This window comes from Macrobrachium nipponense, chromosome 13 (genome assembly GCF_015104395.2).
Source record: "Macrobrachium nipponense isolate FS-2020 chromosome 13, ASM1510439v2, whole genome shotgun sequence".
NCBI lineage: Eukaryota > Metazoa > Arthropoda > Malacostraca > Decapoda > Palaemonidae > Macrobrachium > Macrobrachium nipponense.
Window position 1 is genome coordinate 78,556,172 of NC_087206.1, and position 23,732 is coordinate 78,579,903.

The 23,732-nt window shown below is 39.3% G+C and overlaps 1 protein-coding gene across 1 annotated transcript in view; it reads right to left on the reverse strand.

The window, feature by feature from the left end:
• LOC135225878 (DDB1- and CUL4-associated factor 6-like) overlaps positions 1-23,732 on the reverse strand; it is a 102,951-nt gene that overhangs the window by 65,167 nt on the left and 14,052 nt on the right. Inside the window, 5 exon segments of the mRNA XM_064265441.1 lie at positions 8,229-8,379; positions 8,730-8,890; positions 10,508-10,643; positions 11,035-11,213; positions 14,547-14,683. Coding sequence (XP_064121511.1) covers positions 8,229-8,379; positions 8,730-8,890; positions 10,508-10,643; positions 11,035-11,213; positions 14,547-14,683 — 764 coding nt within the window.

A 23,732-nucleotide genomic window follows, 5' to 3' on the forward strand; every position in this document is an offset into this window, starting at 1 on the left:
ATATACTTGGAAAAAATGCAATTCTTCAGTTCCTTACTCAAGATTAAATCAGTACAGTACTTGCCATCTGTTCAGTAAAACTCACAAAGCACAAAAAGAAATTGATTCAGCTTTCATAAGGACCATCTCCCTTCCTCCTCAGAATCAACTTGTTGTCCAGTTAATGCACCAAATCAAAGACCTCGAAAATGACAAATTTTCTGGGCGAGAGTTGTGGTTGCCCTCTCTTAGCAACTAATAGACCTCTCCTCCCATAAGAACCACAAAAACTTTCCTGAAGTTGGGTGAATAAGAATATGAAGTAGACTTCTTGTAGATCTCATGAGACCAGGAAATCTTTCCTGATTGACCTCCTTACTGACTCCATCTTGATAAGATCAATTGGAGGAACTGTAGAACAGACTGTGGTCGATGATTGACCTTCCGCTGTAAACACTTACAAGACTAAAATGAGGTGACTGTAGAAGTAAAGTGAATCATCTCACTTTCTCAATTGTCTGTTTTACTAACATGAACTTGACTTCTCCACTGAGTGCGATACTTCTTACTAACATGGGGGACTTTGATTCCAGAGAGGGGAATCATTACCCATAGTGAAGGTTACCCATGATCCGACTCTCCATGTACATGTCCCTCCAAGAACACCTGCTGTGCATAGTCGTCAATGAAAATGGCAGTGCATGTATGAGGAGAAAGTAAGGTTATGAACTTGAACTGAAACTTGGAAGAAGGAGCAATGAATATTATTATGGAAATTGGAGGAATGCAAATAACTAATAGAGTATGTGGGAGTAAATATAACAGATGATGGTAGGAAGAGGAAAGCAAGTAAAAAAATATCAAGTAAAAACAATATCTAAAGCAAGAAAGGCAGCAGGGTGTGTGTAAAGATAAGGAGCAGACTTGAATTGTGGAGATACATACAGGTGGTAAAAAGATTAGCACAGGTGGAAGGCCAGATCAAAGTATTCTGAGATGGTCTGGGCATGTGTAAGACTGGGTGATCATGATTGGCTACTAAAATTTGAATAATACTGTACAGAAGTGTTAGAAGAAATGAGGAGAGGAAGACCAAGATAGGATTGGGTATCTAGGGTGAAAGTGGCATTGAGAAGGAGGGGCCTTAATATCTAGGACCTCGCAAGAATGCATGGAAAATTTGGGAGAGAGAGAGAGAGAGAGAGAGAGAGAGAGAGAGAGAGAGAGAGAGAGAGAGAGAGAGAGAGAGAGAGAGAGAGAGAGTAGTGGGGGGGAGGGTTAAACTTAATGTTGATGAGCCTTACATATAGGTCCAAGAAGCAGCTAATGTTGTGGGGGCTTTACTGCACAGGATGTTCACCCAATATTTTGAAGGTAAAGCATGAATGTAGATGTGACTGTTGTGGTACCTTGTCTGGGGCCACATCCTGTTAGGGAAAATGGCCTAATGTTGACAAAATTAAATATGTACAAAAATACAGACACCAGCCTACCTACAAACAAGTTACAGTGGGCCCCCATATTCCCATTCTCTGGATTCGAGGACTCGCATTCACGGATTTCTCTCTGGAATACATCCATCCATTATTCGTGGGAAATTCACGGATTTGTTGTATTTTTCTAAGAGAAATATCCACAAACTCCTGTTTTTTTTTTTATAAATTTCATCATAAAATGCACTTTTTGTCATAAAACTAATAAAAAAAACAGGTATAAAACATTGTTAGTGGGTTTTCCTTGAGTTTTAACTAACAAAATAGGCCATTTCAAGCATTTTTATACAGGTTCCAACTATTTGCGGGTTTTAGCTATTCGTGGGGGGGTTTGTTATGCATCTCCCAAGAATAAGGGGGGACCACTGTACTTTAAGGATGGACGTATGTATGTTGAATTATTTATAAATTGATTACTGTACTCTTCATGCATATTTAAGTACTGTATGATATAAAATCTATACAGTATTGCATGTTTTTTCATCCTACGACACAATACATTGCACATACAGTACTATATTTACAGAATAGGTGTGCAAAACAATTTGAACTTGAGGGTGGCAAAGGAAAACTCTTTGATCACAATTTTAATTTATGACCCCATTTGTTTGTGTATCTGAATATTTTCAAGTTGAATGTTCGTAAGTAGGGTGGTGTCCACGCACACACGCTGATAAAGAGAACAAGGCTTTCTTAGGAAGGGAGGTGGTTGCAAGCAGAATTTCTAACCTTGTTGAAAACTACATGGTTTAATGAAAGAGGGGCAGTTTGCTTCCTCTGATATGGATAACTGTGTTTCATGTAAACCAATACAACAGCATCAATTGTTTTTCCACTTAAGTATATGAGGGCCTCAGAACTCCACTTAAGTATATGAGGGCCTCAGAACTACAGAGTTGTAAAAGCCACCCCCACCAGTATCAAGTTAGGCATACCAGTAGATTTGGCAACATTTCCAGTCTATTTGTTGCATTTCTATGCTATACAGGAGTTTCAAAAAGGTCGAAATCCCTACTTGAGCAGTAGGAATTATCAATTTTGTCTACATGAATGAATGTGGTGTTGCGCGGAGGTTACAGCCTCATAAGAGCTCAGTTAGAACCACAAGGAAGCACATCCGCAGCTCAAGAGTGAGCCAATGAGAGCGTGCGTCACTAAGCGGTTAGTCAGTTCTACGCCAATCAGCATTTTTCCCCATAAGGTGCCCGTAAGTGTTGGCCAATCACCGCACAGTTTACAATCTAGATTATAACAATTAGTCCCCCACCCTCCCCACCTCCCCTATTTTCAAGTTCTTTAGCAGATGTACAGTAGTTTCTGGTGAGTACAGATTAAAATATATGCTTTTCTTAGAGAAGTAGTATTATTTTTCTATAATTTTTTTGTGTTTGATTATTATTATGATATTGGTGATGATTATTTTAATGGCTAAACATTATGATGATGGAACGTTATCATGGTCAACATCATTGTTACTAATATTGCCGTATTATCATTATTATTTGCTATTATCATTAATATTATTATTATCAATACTATTATTTTTTTTTTTTTGCTCTATCACAGTCCTCCAATTTGACTGGGTGGTATTTATAGTGTGGGGTTCCGGGTTGCATCCTGCCTCCTTAGGAGTCCATCACTTTTCTTACTATGTGCGCCATTTCTAGGATCACACTCTTCTGCATGAGTCCTGGAGCTACTTCAGCCTCTAGTTTTTCTAGATTCCTTTTCAAGGATCTTGGGATCGTGCCTAGTGATCCTATGATTATGGGTACAATTTCCACTGGCATATCCCATATCCTTCTTATTTCTATTTTCAGATCCTGATACTTATCCATTTTTCCCCTCTCTTTCTCTTCAACTCTGGTGTCCCATGGTATTGCAACATCAATGAGTGATACTTTCTTCTTGACTTTGTCAATCAACGTCACGTCTGGTCTATTTGCACGTATCACCCTATCTGTTCTGATACCATAGTCCCAGAGAATCTTTGCCTGATCGTTTTCTATCACTCCCTCAGGTTGGTGCTCGTACCACTTATTACTGCAAGGTAGCTGATGTTTCTTGCACAGGCTCCAGTGGAGGGCTTTTGCCACTGAATCATGCCTCTTTTTGCACTGGTTCTGTGCAAGTGCCGGGCATTTGCTTGCTATGTGGTTTATGGTTTCATTTTTCATATTGCACTTCCTACATATGGGAGAGATGTTATTTCCGTCTATCGTTCTTTGGACATATGTGGTTCTTAGGGCCTGATCTTGTGCCGCTGTTATCATTCCTTCAGTTTCCTTCTTTAGCTCTCCCCTCTGTAGCCATTACCATGTGTCATTGCTGGTAAGTTCTTTAGTCTGTCTCATGTATTGTCCGTGCATTGGTTTGTTGTGCCAGTCCTCTGTTCTGTCTGTCATTCTCCTGTCTGTGTATTTCTGGGTCTTCGTCTACTTTTATTAGTCCTCCTTCCCATGCACTCTTTAGCCACTCGTCTTCACTGGTTTTCAGATATTGCCCCAGTGCTCTGTTCTCGATGTTGACGCAGTCCTCTATACTAGGTAGTCCTCTCCCTCCTTCCTTTCGTGTTATGTATAGTCTGTCCGTATTTGCTCTTGGGTGTAGTGCTTTGTGTATTGTCTTATGTTTCCTGGTTTTCTGATTTATGCTGCAGAGTTCTGCTTTCGCCCATTCCACTATTCCTGCGCTGTATCTGATTACTGGCACTGCCCATGTGTTTATGGCTTTTATCATATTTCCGCCGTTGAGTTTTGACTTGAGTATCGCCTTCAGTCTCTGCATATATTCTTTCCTGATCGTGTCCTTCATCTCTTGGTGTTTTATATCCCCTCCTTCCATTATTCCCAGGTATTTGTATCCTGTCTCATCTATGTGTTTGATGTTGCTGCCATCTGGTAGCTTTATCCCTTCAGTTCTCGTTACTTTGCCTTTTTGCATGTTGACTAAGACGCATTTTTCTATTCCAAACTCCATCCTGATGTCCCCAGATACAATCCTTACAGTCTGGATTAGGGTATCTATTTCCTTGATGCTCTTACCATACCTGCTTGATGTCATCCATGAACATCAGATGGTTGATTCTGTTGCCTCTTTTCTTGAGTTGGTACCCAGCATCCATCTTCTGTAGTACTTTTGTCATGGGAATCATGGCTACTACGAAGAATAGTGGGGACAGTGAGTCGCCCTGGAAGATCCCTCCCCTGATATTAACCTCTGCTAGTCTTATTCCAGAGCTTGTAAGTATTGTATTCCAGTTGAGCATTGTATTTTTGAGGAAGCTGATGGTGTTTTCCTCTGCCCCATATATTTTCAGGCATTCTATTAGCCATGTGTGTGGTATCATGTCGAAGGCTGGTTGGTTTTCCTTCTCCTACTGTTCTTCATTACCATTTTGTCTATCAGGAGCTGGTCTTTTGTGCCCCTGCACTTCCTTCTGCAGCCTTTCTGTTGGTGGGGAATGGTGTTGTTTCCTCTAGGTAATTGTATAGCCTTTCATTGATGATACCTGTTAGTAACTTCCACATTATTGGTAGGCAGGTGATAGGCCTGTAGTTACTGGCTATATTTCCCTTACTCTTGTCTTTTTGTACTAAGGATGTTCTTCCTGTGGTCATCCATCTGGGTGCATGGTGATTTGAGACAATGCTGGAGTTTTTCTGCTATTCGTGGGTGTAGGGCCTTGAAGTTTTTAAGCCAGTATCCATGGACTTCATCGGGACCTGGGGCTTTCCAGTTTGGCATTTTCTTTAGTTGGTGTCTGACTGTGTCTGTCGTGATCTCTGTGAATCTTTGTTTTATTATCCTTGTTTCTTCTTCCTTGACTTCCTGGAGCCATGTTGCATGTTTGTTGTGTGATACCGGATTGCTCCATATGTTTTCCCAGAGTCTCTTACTTGGTTCGGCTTCAGGAATTTCTTGGTGGTTCTCTTCCCCTCTTAGTTGGCTGTATAGTCTTTTCTGGTTGGTTCCGAATAGTTTGTTCTGTTGGTATCCCTTATTCCTGTTCATGTACCGTTGGATCTTATGTGCGTTGGCCTTAAGCCTCTGTTTTACATCTTCTATTGTGTTGTTTAGTCCCCTCTCTTGTACTTTGTATTTCTCGTTGAGTTCCTCCCTTGTTTTCTTGCTTCTTAGCCTTTTTTCTGCCATCTCTTTCAGTTTACTCAAGTCAGATCTCATCACCATGATTTGCTTTTCCAGGCGCCTTTTCCAAGGAGGTTGCTGTTTTGGTTTCTGTTGGGTTGGTTGTGCTGGTGGTGTTGGTGTTCAAATCCCCATCAGTTCTGCTACTAATCTTGCTCCTGCATATGCCAAGTTATTTGTTTCTGTGATACTGGTGGTGTGTATTATGCCCATTATTTCATTGACCTCACTTGTTTTCTTTGTTCTCTCTGTATCTGGCTCCATCCAAAGTCTAATCTTATCTACCCATTCCATCCTCTCTGTTACTTCATCGGTGTTTCTTCGTGTGTCGTTGTTTGATACCTCATCATCCCTGTCGTCTTCTGTGGCATCGTCTCTCAGTTCGTCTTCGTGTAATTCGTTGTCGTGTGACATTTCCCTTTCCAGTTCTTCTCTTTCTGTTGGGGAGAGCCAGTTCTTTTTCTTTATGTTCCTTACTTGGTCTGCCAGCCTCTGCTCTGTTTGGGGGGTGTTATTCTTCTCATTCCAGATGTTGACCAACCTTCTTCTATATCCTCTCTCCGTCAGGTTGCTTCTGATGTAGCATCTCCATTATTATTATTATTATTATTATTATTATTATCACCATCAGTATAACATCCATGATTGTTATACCACGAAAGTATTTTCATGGTGAGTACACATTTTATTATCATTATTATTATTATCAATATTATTAACCAATATTACTGTATTACCTTATTATTATATATTTATATATTATTATTATTATTATTATTATTATTACATCTATTGCTGTTATAACAAGAATATAATAACACTTCATTATCCTTTTACACATTTACCGTATATTTCGGCGTATAAGTCGACCCTTTAGCCCCAAAAAATCATGCCAAAATTAGGGGGTCGACTTATCTAACGGTAACAAAAAGTGAATCTTTATTATTTTGGCATATCGGTACAGGAATCCAGGCTTTACAGTTGGCTAATAACAATGACAGCCTTGTTGAGGTAACAATGTATGTAAATACCAGTATTAAAAATATTTCACACTGTAATACGACAATAATAATACATTAGAACATCCATTACCTTAAATAAAATGAAACAAATCAAAGTAACTTAGAGAATCCCCAATCGCACAGCAAGTGTAAACATTGCGTAGCTATTTGTAGTACAGTAATTGAGAAGGATGCGTTCACTCTGACAGTTTTGTATTTACCGGGGTATTGTTCAAAAACATTTATGGTATGAAATCTTTATTTATCTCTTTAAATAAAATAAAAAAAATTGTATTTAATAGTAAATATGTATTTAAAATCCTTCAAAATTACTTGAGTCATCGTCACTTGAATTAAACAATTCATCAGACAAATTATCATTCACGGTTTCATCATAAGGATCCCAGTTTGAATCTGGTGAATCAACTGCAGGTTCGTTTTCCCTCAAATGAGCCTGTTTATGCCATAGAAGAACCAATGGTCAAGGAATATTCCAACATACTAGTAAAATACCGGCACGTCGTTTTAACAACCCAATCAAAACATTAACTTGAGTGGCAGTTTGTACATACATATATACGTAGGCTGTTATGCAGCGTTAGTTAGCGCTTTGTTTGTTTACATTACACTCGAGTAACGTATCTTTCGTTTCGTCATTTCTAATCATATTTGCCGATATTCATCTTTTATATATTACACAGATTTGTTAATATTCCGAGTATATTACCTGTATTTCTTATGGTAAGTAGAGCAATATATGTACCGTAATAACATTCAGGTTATTTTATATGATACGTTTTACCCTGCTGCTTATTTTGAGCGTACGGTTGGCCTCATTTTATAGGTCGACTAATATACCCGATATTAGTTAAAATCATAAAAATTTACTCAGAATTGGGGGGTCGACTTATCTTCCGGTCGACTTATACGCCGAAATATATGGTAATTATGGTTTATGTGCTGGTTATGAAAATGTGAAGGGTTAGGCGTACATTTTGAATGCTAGCGCACAAGCGCACCCCACAATTTTTTTTTATTTTCACAAAAAATTTATAAAGGGTAGGGCTTTCATATGAAACTTAGTTTAAATCAATATCTTTCTTAGAAGCAGAGTAATGAATGCTAGACTTTGAGGGCAATTTACTCATTTTTTAAAAAGTGGTGTTTACCACCTTGTGGTTCTGAGGCCCTCATATGTAGTCTATTTGCTCTGTTAACATGTGACAAAATGATTGTGTATATAAACTACCAGGTATTGTATTTGTATGTAGACACTACTTTAGCTGCTCTCTCAAAGGCTACAGTTCAAATCACTTGTATGACCATGTTAAATATGTCTAGCCTACAATACAGCTTTACACTTTTGAAATCAATTCAAAAACACCTTTGGAAAGATATTATAGGAAATAATATAAATTTTCATAATAGTAGAATCTACTATTTGGATACTTACCAAATGTTAAAGATAGCTTATATATCCTCACCTATCGCCCAAGAGATATAAGCTATCTTGAACAGTAGGTAAGATTCATCAGAAATAAAACAAATATTCATATAAACTCAAAAACTAAAATTAAAATGATTCTATATACAATGTACACATTACCTCCAGCCTGACTGCGCATTTCACTCTCTGGGAGTGCCTGAGGGCCTGTGTCAGACCAATCCCCTCGAAGACGTAAGCGTTTGAGGGTCGGTCCGGTCTCAGATTCAGCATCGGTGTCTTCAATACCATTTAAGGAAACTTCTTTGAAGTTCTGAAAAAGTTCCCATTCAGGCACTCAAGGTATAGAATACAAAAAATAATAACAATTTAAGCTAAAGGCCAAGCACTGGGACCTATGTGGTCATTCAGCACTGAAGGGAAAATTTAGAGTAAAAGGTCACAAAGGTATAAACTATGAAACAATTGTTAGGAGAGGGTTAAAAAGGAAGATGGAAGAAAGAATATCAATGGAGGTACCCAAGGTATCTATTCACAATATGTATAGTTCAATACATCTACTCATCAGAAAAAATGGAATTCTCACAAAAAAATGAACTGCAAACCTTAAGCTGAATATCACACAGTATCAAGATTGAATAGTCATAATATATGAATACTTACTTCAGTATCAAAAAGATATAAATAATCTGAAGAATAGCTTGCCAAGACTTCTCGGCCATCCTGGCTGTAGCGCAGAGAGGTGACCCTATGATTCTTGCCCTCCATGTTGTCAGGCTTCAATTTCATTACAAGAGCTCGATCGGACTGCTCCAAGAATGAATCTTAACAAGGATAAGCAAAAAAAATTGGTTACATATATATACAACTTTTAAAGCTTTATAGTATTTAGTCAATCAAACAATTCTTACATTACGTATACCTAAATTTCATAAATCATGACTAATGCAACTACATACTATAAAAATCCCATCTCAAACTTACTGACAGTATTCACCTTTTATGTAAACCTGATCACAGAACAGTACACTAAAATCTTAGGTCTTGCTAAAGCAATTCTATTTTGTCACTAAAAGTCAAGAAATAATTAAATGGCTCCAGTCTGGTTAGTGGATTCAAATTAATTCTTTTTGAGTTACATAATCAATAGTTCATTGAGATAGCACAAGAAACCTTTTAAACAAATATATTCAAATCTTCAGCAGATAACAAACTTCTATAAAGTACCATACACAACATCAATCTGAGAGTCCAGCCATTGATGTTACTAGGTCATTCAGGAATACAGTAGGTTTATGTTGAATTATCTATTAAACAAGACTAACTGAGGACTAAAATTAATCATGCACTGGAAACACAGCAACAGAGATCATTAATTCTGTGAAAATGTAAAAATAAAATTCAAACAACTTTAATGTATTAGTTATAATGTAATTTAGTACTGATAGTAACAGCTGACAGGGTATTTTATGATAAAAAAAAAAATTGAAAAAAAGAGAACAGAGATTGCACTATGTTGGTTCCTCTCTTCAGTAAAGAAACCGCTAATTTGAGCACTGGAATTGCCAGACTAGAAATGACATTCTTCTCTTTATTCCAGATTAAAATAATGAAAGGAAATGGCAACTGATAAACCAATGATATAAAGTAAAACTTAACTAAATTTTGACTAATATTATTATGAACTGAAAAGTTTAAATCAGTTTAAATCAAGATGTTTTTGAAAAATTAACTGATTTAATGTTTGATTTACTTGAACGAAATGAAATTCTTCAGTTTTGTATTCATGTGTGAGAAAATAATTTTGTTTACCTGCTATCAGTATCAATTTCATAAATGAGTACTAACAATTCTTTATTTAAATTTTGAAAATTAAAATTATTGTAATAACTCTTTAGTGAATGCCTAGCTTTTACTATAACACAATCTTCCAGCCTTCTGAAGATAAAAAATTCAAAGCATGAGACATTTGGAAACATGTACATAAATTGTCCGGTACTGTGAAAAGGTTAGGAAAGGAAGACCTAGACAGTATTGCAGAGATGATGTGAAAGAAGTACAAGAAAGGAAGTGCCTTAGTATCCAAGTGGTGAGCGAGTGCCTGTAAGATAAGAAGTGAAAGGTGCAGCGTGTGGAAGGGTTATCAATGTGCTGCCGATAATGCGTATCAAGCAGCTGTTGTTGAAGTTTGCTACACAATAGGTTCATCACACTTTTCAATTCATGCATGAAAGAGGCAGTGATCACTGTCCTATCTTTTCTAGGGTGCCGTCCCTTCATGAAAAATGACTGTTGAAAATAAAACTGTGGCAATGAGATAAAATACTACACTATCATTTTTAGAAAACATCTTGCTCTAAATCACACAAGTCTCCGTTACTAAGAACATGAAAAGACTTAGTCTATGCATCGGTACGTAAGAAAGTTGTCTACAGTCCTACCTGTGGCTTTGGTACCTAGTATACGGCGATCATAAATTCGTATTGTAGAATCTTGTGTTGCTACAGCTAAATGATATGGTGTGATGGGGTTTACTGCTACAGCAGTAACTGCACGTCCCATATTCAAAAGAACATCCTGAAATTAGTTTGAAAAATAAAATAAGAATATTCTTGACATAATAAAAATATGAAATCTTTAGTGTTAAAACTTGCAGGGATGTGCTTAATATAAATTTTAGGCCAGACTGTCAGGGTTAAAGTGATGATGTAGTGAATATTCAAAAAACCAAATGAGTGACTAAAAAGTAATTAATGATATTTACTAGCATGAAGCACAAAACATTTTCAAAATTTTCAATTTTTGGACAAACAGATATGCACACATACTGCTGCTACACTGAGATATATTACCTTAAAGTTGTTCTGGTTTTTATTGTATACTTCAACATTATGTGAGATTTATAGCTAACTTTAAATGCATAACTCCACGCAAATTGTGATGGCCAGAGGAATTTAAAAAAACTTACTTCTTGACAGTTTCGTATCGTGCACTGTTCCTTGACACGGAGATCAAACCATCTAACAGTTCCATCCTCTCCACAGGTAAGAAATGTGTGAGGGTCATCAGGTACAGTAATTATGTCATAGCAGGTACTAACATGACAATTGAACTTGCAGTCGTGCGTCTCCTCTTCACGCTCCAGATCTGAAGGGAAAATTATTATTATTATTATTATATATTCAGAAGATGAATCTTATTCATATGGAACAAGCCCACGGGGGCTACTGACTTGATATTCAAGCTTCCAAAGAATATTGTGTCGTTCATTAAGAAGAGTAACAGGAGGTAAAGGGAAATACAGAAAGAGTTCTCACTAATTCAAAGAGAAAAATAAATTAATAACTGGTAGATAAAAATGTATTAATATGCAAGGAGAATAGTACATATTAGGGTAGTAATGCATTCTATCTTCATTTGAACTTTAAATAATTTTCTGTGATAAAAACTGAGGACTAAGAGCAACAAGGTATCTTGTAAATGCACTATAAAATAGAATAGCTTGATTTGAATTTTGCAAAACTTCATAAATACTAAAATACTGAAATTGCTCTGAAAAGGATTGAATCTAAATGAGGTATAAACTCAGGTAAAATAAACTGTGTACAAATTGACAGAAATATTTGAGATTGGTGTAATGTATTAGTATAAAAGTATCCTATAATGTCACTGTTCTGATGTACTTCCGTATCTTTATACGGATATTTGGACAATCATTGAATGATGTGAAGTACAACAAAACATTCCATGGAACCTCCTTAAAGAAAAATATACAAACCTCTTAAGACTTTATCTACACACTTAATAAATTTGGGCAAATTGTGAAAAGTCTAAAACTGTGGTTAACTTAGCACAAAGCATGATAACGTCTTATTAATTGGATTGTTTAATACTGTATATGTTTCCAAAAAGTACTAACAAGTAAACTATATAACAATTAAATACGATTTATTTTCAGAAACCTTTTCTTAAATTAAGATGACAAAACATCCTACAATGCCAAACCAATCATAACTTGTTTCATTGGAACAGCACACTTACTTAGAGAACTTGAAAGTTTATTATATAAAGTATAATAGCTGCTTGGTACATATCTGACTCTAAGTAAAAATTAAGCTTACAATGCAGTTATCACATGCAAAGCTTACAATCAGTTATCACATGCAAAAAGGGGTTCCACTCTGTTTAGGAAGCAAGAGGCTCTGTTGTAATAGAAGAAATCCAAAAACTCTACTCCAGATGCCTTAAAAACCAGCTCTGACAAAAAAAAATTGCTAAAAGTAGATGGTTTCTGACTGATGGTCAAAGCTTTCCCCATCAATATAATACGTATTTTGAAACGCTTGTCATAAATGTAAACGTGAAATTGCATATGTATAGACATACAAGCCATCTTTGACGAAAAAAAAAAAAATAGCTAAAATCAGGTTTCTAATTGAAGGTCAAACCTTCCCCTTTCATTGTAATACTTTTAAAGTCTTGTCACATGTGTAGACATACGTAATTGTATGTGGACAGAGTTATTACCTTTAGTTACTGGATGTACACGATATGAAAGTGGCAGACATGCCAGAGGCATGACTTCAGGAAACCACTGTATATCCCATAAAATGCTTAAGCTGGGATTATTTTCATAATGGTAATTAAAAGTGATTTCATTTACAGCAGTAAAAATAGGGACATTAGTATGTTTGAAGTGTTGAATTATTATTTTTATTATTGTTATTATTATTGTTATTACTAAACAGTCTAGCTAGGCTACTGACTTCAAATTCTCAACACAATTACTTTTTCAGTAACTATATAAAGTGATAATAATAAAGTGCTAAATTTTCTATCATAGTTTCCCAAAACTTGACAATCAACATTAGTTGACACGAGAACAGTCACCTAAAACAAGTTCAGTTGCAGTGCTGACCTGCATTCTCTAAATAAAAAGACTAGGTCGTATGAGCTCTACAGGCAGTCTCCAAGTCAAGGTGGTCTTACGATGCTTTCCAAAAATATTCATAAACAATTCGTATTTGACTTAAGACACAAATCCTAAGTGAAGGCGACATTAGGTTGGGTACTAGTGTCTGAGCTCCTTCATGCAAATAAGTACATGTTGCTATCCTTCCAGCGTGCAAACCAACCACAGGATTAAATGTAAGGCTTTCATAACTTTTTTTTTTTAATTTTATCAATTTTTTAGTTATGATTCGACTTAAGTCGTCCATTCAGGTGGCTCAGGAACAGATCTCCATCATAAGCCAGGGACTGTGTGCCTATTCCAGAGACAACTATATGATTCATTCTAAGTGGAAAGTAGAAAACAGTGTTGTAAAGGATATAGTAACTGAATATTATAGTAATACGCTTTGTAATACAAAGATGAAAGAAATGTGAGAAGAATAGTAAAAGTCCTAATGATGAAGTCTGGATATAGGGCAAAATCAATATTCTGCCAATGTAGTCATTTCTGGTCAAAGACCTATAGTGTGTGACAACGTTGACACTTAATCGCAGGGTTATCAAAACTTAGGGAATCTAAAGACACTGACCACTCATAAGTGTTACACGCATCACCCCCATGATATGAGATAGTACGGTGTTGCTAATTATTACTTTAAAAATATTGAGATAATCAGCTACTATTTTATTTTTAATCATGTTCCAGTGACCTCTACATTATCTTTGGTGTAAACTATATCAAAATAGTTTTTTATGACAGTTGTGATAAGCCACAATTGGTTACCAGTGTAGAAGATCAGTCTCATTTTATCAATCACCTTTAATGCATGCACCAATGTAAAGGACAGAATTAATCATTCTGATGTGGTAACTTATAAATCTAAGTTTTTTTATCTTATTTATTTGCCTTCATCATTATTCTAATTATTACTACACAATGTTTGGTTGACATGGTTGTCTTAATTCTTAAATAAAGAGGTATCACTTTAAGAGAAATACCAACCTTTTCCTTCCACTTTTTGTCTATCATGACTAATAGTAAACCTCCTTCATGGTATGGGCCAATTATCATCACTGATGCTACGATTCTGAATTACAGAAAGTATTTAGGATGTATAAACCATCAATCACTTATGCTATTTGATTCTCTATTCTTTACCCTTGAGAGAAATGGATACCAGTCTCTCACCTGAGATATAGCTTTTGAACTGGCTACTGTTTTGGAGCACGCTGTCAGCTGCCTAACAAACCAATCAACCTACATTCCATTTTGTGGAGGATCCTGAATAAAATGTATCGCTACATTACAACAGCTTAAGTCAGCAGTCATTTGAGGAAAAAATATGTCTGATTACCTGAAAGAAAAAATCACAAATCAATCTCTGGCCCTTTAAGCTCCTAAGAACACTGTTTAAGGAAGGAACTTGATTTCTCACTAAAATGATGAACTACGTAAAAACTTGCACACCTAATCAATTTTCTGTATCATAAGCACATAAGCATCAACAAAACAAAACTTGGACAAACCTGTGAAAACCAAGATACCATCACCAGAACAAGAAATTATTTTCCTATTGGCAGTTTGTGGAATAAACTTTGCACTGAAGATATTAGCTCGATGAGCTGTGTGAATCCGTGTTTTAGTCATTCGCTCCCATGGGTCACTGAAAAATACCAAAAATTAAAGACGAGAAAGCACAAGACATAGCTTGCAACGGAATGTTAACAATATACTACGGAGCATTTATCAAATAAAAATTTTCAAGAATTCATTATTCAATCAACAAAAAACTACTGTTTTTAACAAGTCTTCATCACGTCTGAACAAATATGATGTATGACGAAATAAAAAGAGCTATCAATAAATTACTGAGCTATGAGGCATCCAAAGTCAAAGAGAAAAATGAAACTCCAATTCCCTGAATTACTTTACAAGGGCATAATGTCCATTTGCCTACCAGGGAAAGTAAATGATATATAGACCCATCTTGAAATTTTACAAGAGAAAACACAACCAATCTGAAATTATAATCTTTATCAGCAGCCTGAAATGACCATACCAAAATAGTAGTAGATGATTAACAACATATGTATTCCAAAACAATACATACTACCCTAACATTATCAGTAGTAACTATAGCAGAAGGACTAGCTGGTGGGAAAATAGATTTAGAATTAATTGAAAGAACTGATGTCTTGCTCATACACAGGGAATCAAACGAAAAATGATATTTTTATAATACAATAAAGTTTCATACATACTTACCTGGCAGATATATACATAGCTAAGACTCCGTCGTCCCCGACAGAAATTCAAATTTCGCGCCACTCGCTACAGGTAGGTCAGGTGATCTACCGGCCTGCCCTGGGCGGCAGGACTAGGAACCATTCCCGTTTTCTACTCATATATTTTTCTCTTCGCCCCCTGTCTCCTTGTGGGGAGGCTGGGTGGGCCCTAATCGTATATATCTGCCAGGTAAGTATGTTGAAACTTTATTGTATTATATAATACATAGCTGATTGGCACCCTTCGGTGGAGGGTAAGAGACAGCTACTTCTGGAATAGACAGGTAAACAACATATGTTGTAGGTATAAATAAAACCTTGGTTCCTACCTGATAGGTGGTAGACTTCGTGGGTGTTTGCCCCGTAGTCTGCATCACCTCAAGAAACTTTAGCGAGATATGTGATCTATGGCCAAGAATTCTTGTGGGTCTGCCGAAGGGGTCTTATCCACTTACTCGGCAGAGCCTGAAAGGACTTTGTCAATGGGTGCTGATCCACTTATATGACAACACACCTTATTAAGGAGCACACAACCAATCCCGACCACCTGATCCTAACCACCATGTTAGTATTAAAAATTGCTCCGAGTTATCCCCAAACTCTTCGCAACAACCATAACTCAAACCAAATTGCACACGCACACAATAATTTTTCAAAAAAAAATTTATGATACTCATCTAATAAAAGATATCACAAGAGTTCCTTACTGAACGAAAGTGACTGGCCACCTGTGCGGCATCTGCACTTGTTCAGCAGAAAGTCTAGAACATATCTATTAGACTTATGTAGTAATTAAGGATTGGTGTTAGCTCCTGTACCCAGGATTGTGCCCGCAGACATGAAAGGACCTAAAGAAAAACATTTTTCATAGGTCACACGAACGTCCTTCAAATAGTGAGAAGCAAACACAGAATTACATCTCCAATATGTCGCTTCTTCCAAGATATTCTTTAGTGACATATTTCTCTGAAAAGAGAGAGACGTAGCCACTGCTCTCACTTCATGAGCTCTTACTCTCAGGAGTTTGAAAGAATCATCCGTGCAAGCCTTATGAGCGTCCGTAATGACGTTCCTGAACAAAAAAAAGGCTAAAGCATTCTTAGACATAGGTCTTGATGGATCCTTTACCGAGGCACCCAGAGACCTTGTCTAGAACCCTCCCAACTGTTTTCTTCTTCTGTATGTAACTTTAAAGCCCTTACCGGGCAAAGAGACTTCTCCGGTTCCCTGCCGACGAGACCCGATAAGCCTTTTACTTCGAAGTTTCTCGGCCAGGGATTCGAAGGATTTTCATTCTTCGCCAAGAATAATTCTTTGAAGGAACAGATGGCTGAATCTATATTGAAACCCACTTTATCACTAAGGGCGTGCAGCTCACTAACTCTTTTTGCCGTCGCCAGTGACAAAAGAAACAAACATTTTCTCGTTATGTCGCGAAACGAGGCAAATGCAGGGGTTCAAATCTCGCTGAGGACAAGAACTTAAGTACCACGTCGAGATTCCAGTTAGGGGGAGAAGTAATCTTAGACTTCTTGGTCTTCAAAAAGATCTAATCAGATCATGTAGATCTTTATCGTTTCCCAAATCTAGCCTCTATTTCCTAAAGGACGGCCGAAAAGCATACTCCTATAGCCCTTTATCGTGGCTACGGAGAGACGCGATTCTTCTCTCAAAAATAACAGAAAATCAGCAATTCTGTTACAGAGGTACTGGAGGGGAGGACAACTTCTTCGACTTACACCACCTTCTAAAAACTTCCCACTTCGATTGGTAAACACGGATAGTGGAAGTTCTCGGGCTCTAGCGATCGAGCTGCTGCTTTGCTAGAAAAGCCTCTCGCTTTCTGACAAGTCTTTCGATAGTCGAAAGGCAGTCAGGGCGAGAGCGGGGAGGTTTTGATGAAACCTCTCGAAGTGTGGTTGTCTGAGAAGATCCTTCCTTTGTGGAAGGGATCTGGGGAAGTCTACCATCCACTCCAGCACCTCTGGAAACCACTCTTGAGCTGGCCAAAAGGGGGCTATCAGGGTCATTTTTTGTCCCCTTTGAAGTCACAAACTTCCTGAGCACTTGCCCCAGAATCTTGAATGGGGGAAATGCGTAAACGTCTACAGAGACCAATCTAGCAGGAAGGCGTCTACTATTAGAGCTCTGGGGTTCTTCTACTACTGAACAAAAGACTTCCAGCTCTTTGAGAGGAACGTGCAAAGAGGTCGACATGAGGAGTCCCCCAAAGAGACCAGAGATTCCGACAAAACTTCTGAGTGGAGGGTCCATTCGGTATGAAGGACCTGGTTCCTCCTGCTCAGCCTGTCTGCTCTCACGTTCCTTACTCCTTGAACAAACCTCGTCAAAAGAGAAATGTCCACAACAGCAGGTCCCTTGCGAGCTCGTAAAGGGCATACGAGTGAGTACCTCCTTGCTTTCGAATGTATGCAAGGGCGGTTGTATTGTCCGCATTCACTTGGACTATCTTGTTCCTCACTAAAGGTTCGAAGCTCTTTAGGGCTAGGTGTATGGCCAACAGCTCTTTGGCAGTTTATGTGCCAGGACACTTGAAGAGCATTCCAAGTGCCTGACACCTCTCTCTTTCCCAAGGTTGCTCCCCAACCTTTTTCCGACGCGTCGGAAAACAATACAAGGTTTGGGTTCTGTGTTTCTAGAGAAGTACCCTTGTTTTCCTTCAGTGGGAGTAACCACCATTCTAAATGGCTTTTCATCAGAACTGGAATGGGAAAACTGTCCGAGAGAAGCCCTGTCTTCATGTTCCACGATCTTCTGAGGAAGAACTGAAGCGGACGGAGATGAAGTCTTCCTAGAGGAAAGAACTGTTCGAGCGAGGAAAGAGTCCCTAATAGGCTCAACCATTCCCTCGCCGAAGTACGTTCCTTCCTTAGGAAGAGAGAGACTTTCTCTAAACCTCTCGTTAGTCTCTCTTGAGAAGGAAATACTCGAAAACCCCGAGAATCCATCCGAATCCCCAGATAGACCAAGTTCTGGCTGGGGATCAGTTGGGACTTCTCGAGATTCACGAGTAATCCTAAGGTCTTTATCAGGTTTAGTGTCACAGTCAGGTCCTCCAAACACTGTTTCTCTGACTTTGCTCTGATGAGCCAGTTGTCTAGGTATAGAGATATACTGATTCCTTTCAGGTGAAGCCATCTCGCCACATTTTTCATAAGTCCACAAAAAGATGATCAATTGTCTAGAAAAGCGAATTCCAGTCAGGAGGTGGCAGCAACGATGTTGATACCACCGGCGACAGAAAATATATGAGTAGAAAACGGGAATGGTTCCTAGTCCTGCCGCCCAGGGCAGGCCGGTAGATCACCTGACCTACCTGTAGCGAGTGGCGCGAAATTTGAATTTCTGTCGGGGACGACGGAGTCTTAGCTATGTATATATCTGACAGGTAAGTTGATTGTATGAAAATGCAACTTAGAAACTGAGAGGAAGGATATGAATTATTTTGAGTATAGGAGACAAGCTGAATCACGTAAAGATGGTCCATTCCCAATGGAGGCAGAGTGGTACTAGGGTATCAAAAGAGAAACAAAACTAGTCTGGAGCTAAAAATGTCAGCAGTTAGTTTATCACCATTTAGAAAGACAGCCAGAGAGCCATCAACTATACTTAACTGGGGGCCAAAAATTGCAAGAATCATAACAAACGGACACCTACAAAAGAGTTGCTCTTGATATGATCCATTAGTGTGCATAGCAACTCATATGTAAGTGATGAAAAGAGATGAACCAAGTAGCCATTATCCAAGAACGGAAGAACACAGATTGACAGATTTGTTGACTCTCATTGTAAACTAGCATAAGAACAAAAATTATGGGAAAAAATTCAGAGTAATCCATCATTATTCCAGTAACATTTCAGAACAATTATTCATACACTCCAAATGCCCATACAATACTTGCTGTAATTCAAAAGTACTAAAGTGAACACCCCGTATTCATGGACTCACATATTCGCAGATTCCTCTACAGGCATTATCCTCAGGAAATTCACCTATTTGCAGTATTTTCCTACAAATAATATTCGCAAATTACTGTATTTTATATCGATTTCATCATAAAATGCACTTTTTAGGATAAAACTTTAAAAAGAAACCAGGTATAAATTTTTTTATGCAGTTTTAAGTGTTTTTACAGGGGTTCCAACTATTTGCGGATTTTAGCTATCCCGCAGGGGGGGGGGGGGGGGGGGGGGGGGCCTGTCTGGTCCACATCCCTCGCAAATATAGGGGGGGGTTCACTGCATATCAAACTATCAAAAACAAAATTTGGAATCAATATACCTAGTATACAGTGCTGATGACAAAAATGAAAACTTTAGAACTGAATAAGAATTAGCAGTTACTCTGGTATACTAAGAGAGAGATAGGCAAAACTATTCAGAGGCAACTTCAGAGAATACACACAAGGGAATGTCAAACATCCCTCCTTGGGAACTGATGACAAACCTGCCTCTTACAGTGAGGTATGTTCAACGACACAGGGCATAATGAAAGAAGACCGAAAATTCCACATTCTGAAGGGGAATGGCCTGAAATTAATAAAACTGGCCGACCTTCAAATTTGCAAAGTAAACACTAACTGTTAATATGAAGCATGACAAATAGGCAGCCATCAAAGAATTTGGAGTTATATTCAAGAATGGAATAAGTACAGGCAGTGCCCGAGTTACGACAGGTTCGGCTTACGACGTTCTGAGGATACAACGCTTTTCAATTTATATTTATCAGAAATTATTCCCAGGTTTACAACGCATGTTCCAGGGTTACAATGCCTACAATGCTGATCTGGCAGAAGAAATATGACTCCAAAAATGCAAAATAATCAATATTAGAAGGTTTTTTATAAAAAATGAAATAATACAGTTTACATAGTTTTTAATGTACCCAAAGCATTAAAAGTAAGGTTTTCTTATGATTTTTGATGATGTTCCAGCTTATGACGATTTTCGGCTTACAACGCGTCTCCAGAATGGAACCCCCATCATAACCCGGGGACTGCCTGTATAGCCTAATAGAATATGTTATTGTTATAATACAATTAAGTTTGTTCATACTTACCTGGCAGATATATATATAGCTGTATTCTCCGAATTTCAAAACTCGCGGCACACGCAGTGGGCGGCCAGGTGGTAGTACCCATTCCCGCCGCTGGGAGGCGGATATCAGGAACCATTCCCATTTTCTATTCATATTTTATCAGTGCCACTGTCTCCTGAGGGGAGGTGGGTGGGCACTTAATTATATATATCTGCCAGGTAAGTATGAACAAACTTAATTGTATTATAACAATAACATTTTGTTCATGAAACTTACTTGGCAGATATATATATAGCTGAATACACCTTCGGATGGTGGGAAGAGACAGAATAGGATTTGTAGGAAAACTTAAATTAAGTAGATGATATACACCTTGGTTCCTCACCTGTTAGCAAAGTAGACTCTGTGATTACTGTCACTTCAGCCTGCTTGTGCTTAATCAGAGTTGCCAGCCAGGTGGAGACCTGTAGTGCTGGTGCGCTCTGGATGCCCTGTCAACGGGGACGTGACCTCAATGTGACAAGAGCATAGAGCCATACAAATGAGGGCAACGAAGCAACTGACCACCACCTGACCAACTATCCAAGACCCCTGAACACTAGGCTAAGAGATGGGAGGTCTTCACCAAAACCTCACCACAACCAAAAACCACCAACAACTAAAAACTAACCTAAACCTAACTAAGGGATAGGGAGAGAGCTACCTTCAGCCCCCAAGACTGTGTCTGCAGAAACGTATGGCCCAAGAGAACAACAGTCCTCGTATATCGTTCTCACATCTCTCAAGTAGTGTGAGGCGAATACTGAATTGCTCCTCCAAAAGGTGGCGTCAAGGATGTCCTTGATCGACATGTTCCTTTGGAAGGCAAGCGAGGTTGCGACAGCTCTGACCTCGTGAGCTTTCACTCGCAAGAGGCTCAAATCGATCTGTGTGGAAGACGAATGAGCCTCTTTAATGACGTACCCTCAGAAAGAACGCCAATGCGTTCTTGGATAATGGTATAATCGGGTCGTTTAACCGAACACCAGAGATTATCTGAGGGACCTCGTACTTCTTTAGTCTTGTGGACATAAAACTTTAGAAGCCCTGACAGGGCACAGGACTCTCTCAGGTTCTTGGCCACAAGGCTTGTCATACCCTTGATTTCAAAGCTCCTTGGCCAAGGGTCGACGGGTTTCATTCTTTGCTAAGAAAAGTGGGACTCAAAGAGCAGACACCATTGTCCCCCTTTGTTTTTTTTTTTTTAAGCCACTCTCTTACAAATGGCCTGATTTCGCTAACTCTCTTCGCCGTCGCCAGAGCAGTTAGGGAAAAGAGCCTTCTTCCGTCAAGTTCCTTAAGAGAACGCTTCATGTAGAGGTTCGAAAGGACTCGACATTAACAGTCTAAGGACTAAATCCAAGTTCCAAGAAGGAGGCCTCGCCCTGAGGTATGGATTGGATCTCAAAATGATCTCAGGAGATCGTGAAGATCCCTGTTATCAGACAGGTCTAGTCCTCTGTGACGGAAGACTGCCGACAGCATACTACCTTATATCCCTTGATGGGTCGGGACAGCCAGCTTCTGTACATTCCTTAAAAAATAGCAGGAAATCGGCTATCTGGCTCACAGAGGTAGTGGAAGAGGAAATTCCCTCCTTTCTACACCATGCCCTGAAGGAAGCCCACTTCGACTGGTCAACAGCTCTCGAGGACGTTCTCCTAGCATTGGCGATCGCCTTTGCAGCTGCTTTAGAAAAACCTCTCGCTCTGTGGCCAGCTTTTCGATAGTCTGAACGCAGTCAGACCCAGAGCGGAGAGGTTTCGGTGATATCTTGCCGAATGTAGGGGCTGTCTGAGTAGATCTTTCCTCCAGGGCAAGTTCCTCGGAAAGTCTATGATGAATGACATTACCTCTGTGAACCATTCCTTCGCGGGCCACATCGGGCGATCAGGGTCAACCTCGTCCCCTCCGATGCCGCGAACTTCCTTACTACTTCCCCACCCCCTGATCTTGAATGGCGGGAAGGCATACAAGTCTAGGTTCGTGCCAGTCCCAGAGCAGAGCGTCTATCGCGACTGCTCCCGGATCCAGCACAGGGGAGCAATAAAGAGGCAACCTCTTTGTTCTCGACGTCGCAAATAGGTCGACTAACGGACACCCCCACAGTCTCCAGAGCTCTCGACAGACGTCCTGGTGCAACGTCCAGTTCCTCGCAGGATCTGATCTTGTCGGCTGAGAAGGTTCTGCTCTGACGTTCTGGACTCCTGCGATAAATCTCGTCAGGATACCTTATCCGTCTCGCATCTGCCCACAGCAGAATCTCCCTCGCTAAATAAAAAAAAGAGGACGGGAAGTGTGTACCTCCCTGCTTCTTTAGGTACGCAAGGGCTGGTGGTTGTTGTCCGAGTGACTTTGGACTACTTTCTCTGCAACCTTTTGTTGGAAGAACTGTAGCGCCAGAAAAACCGCCGCTAGTTCCTTACATTGATGTGCCAGGACACCTGTTCCACCCCTCCAGGTGCCTGAACACTTCCTCCCCTCCCAGTGTTGCTCCCCATCCCGACACCGAGGCGTCGGAAAACCAAACACTAGGTCTGGGCTCAGAAGCTTTAGGGACAGCCCCCTCTCGAAACTTCCGAGGATCTAGCCACCATCTTAGATGGTTCTTCACCGATTTGGTGATGAAAAGGGTCGCATTCAGATCCTCTCTGACTCTCCATTCGTCTGCTAAGAAAAACTGGAGAGGTCTGAGGTGTAGTCTTCCCAGGGAAAAACAAACTTTTCCAGCGAGGAAATGGTTCCCAGCAGACTCATCCATATTCCCTCGCCGAGCAAGCTTCCTTCCCCAGGAAGGCCGAAACTCTCTCTAAGCCTTGCAGCTGTCGTTCCTGGGACGGAAAACGCTCGAAAAAGCCCACTGAATCCATCTGAATCCCCAGATACACGATGGACTGTGGTTGGGGGGTCAGATGCGACTTTTCGAGGTTGACCAGAAGTCCCAGGGACTTCGCCAAGGCCAAAGTGAAGTGAAGGTCCTTCAGGACACCTTTCTTCTGACGATGCTCTGATCAGCCAATCGTCGAGATACAGGGACACTCTTATTCCTGCAGAATGTAACCATCTCGCTACGTTTTTCATGAGCATGGTAAATACCATCGAGCCATGCTTAAACCGAAACAAAGGGCTCGGAATTGCCAAACTTTGTCCCTTAGCATAAACCTCAGAAACTTTCTTGAAAGAGGGTGGATAGGCACCGTTGAAAGTATGCGTCCTTGTAGGTCCAAGGACACCATCCAGTCGCCCGGTCTTAAGGCTCCTAGAACCGACTGAGGTGTTTCATCTTGAATTTTCTTTTCTACGAAAAGATTCAGGCTGCTTACGTCCAA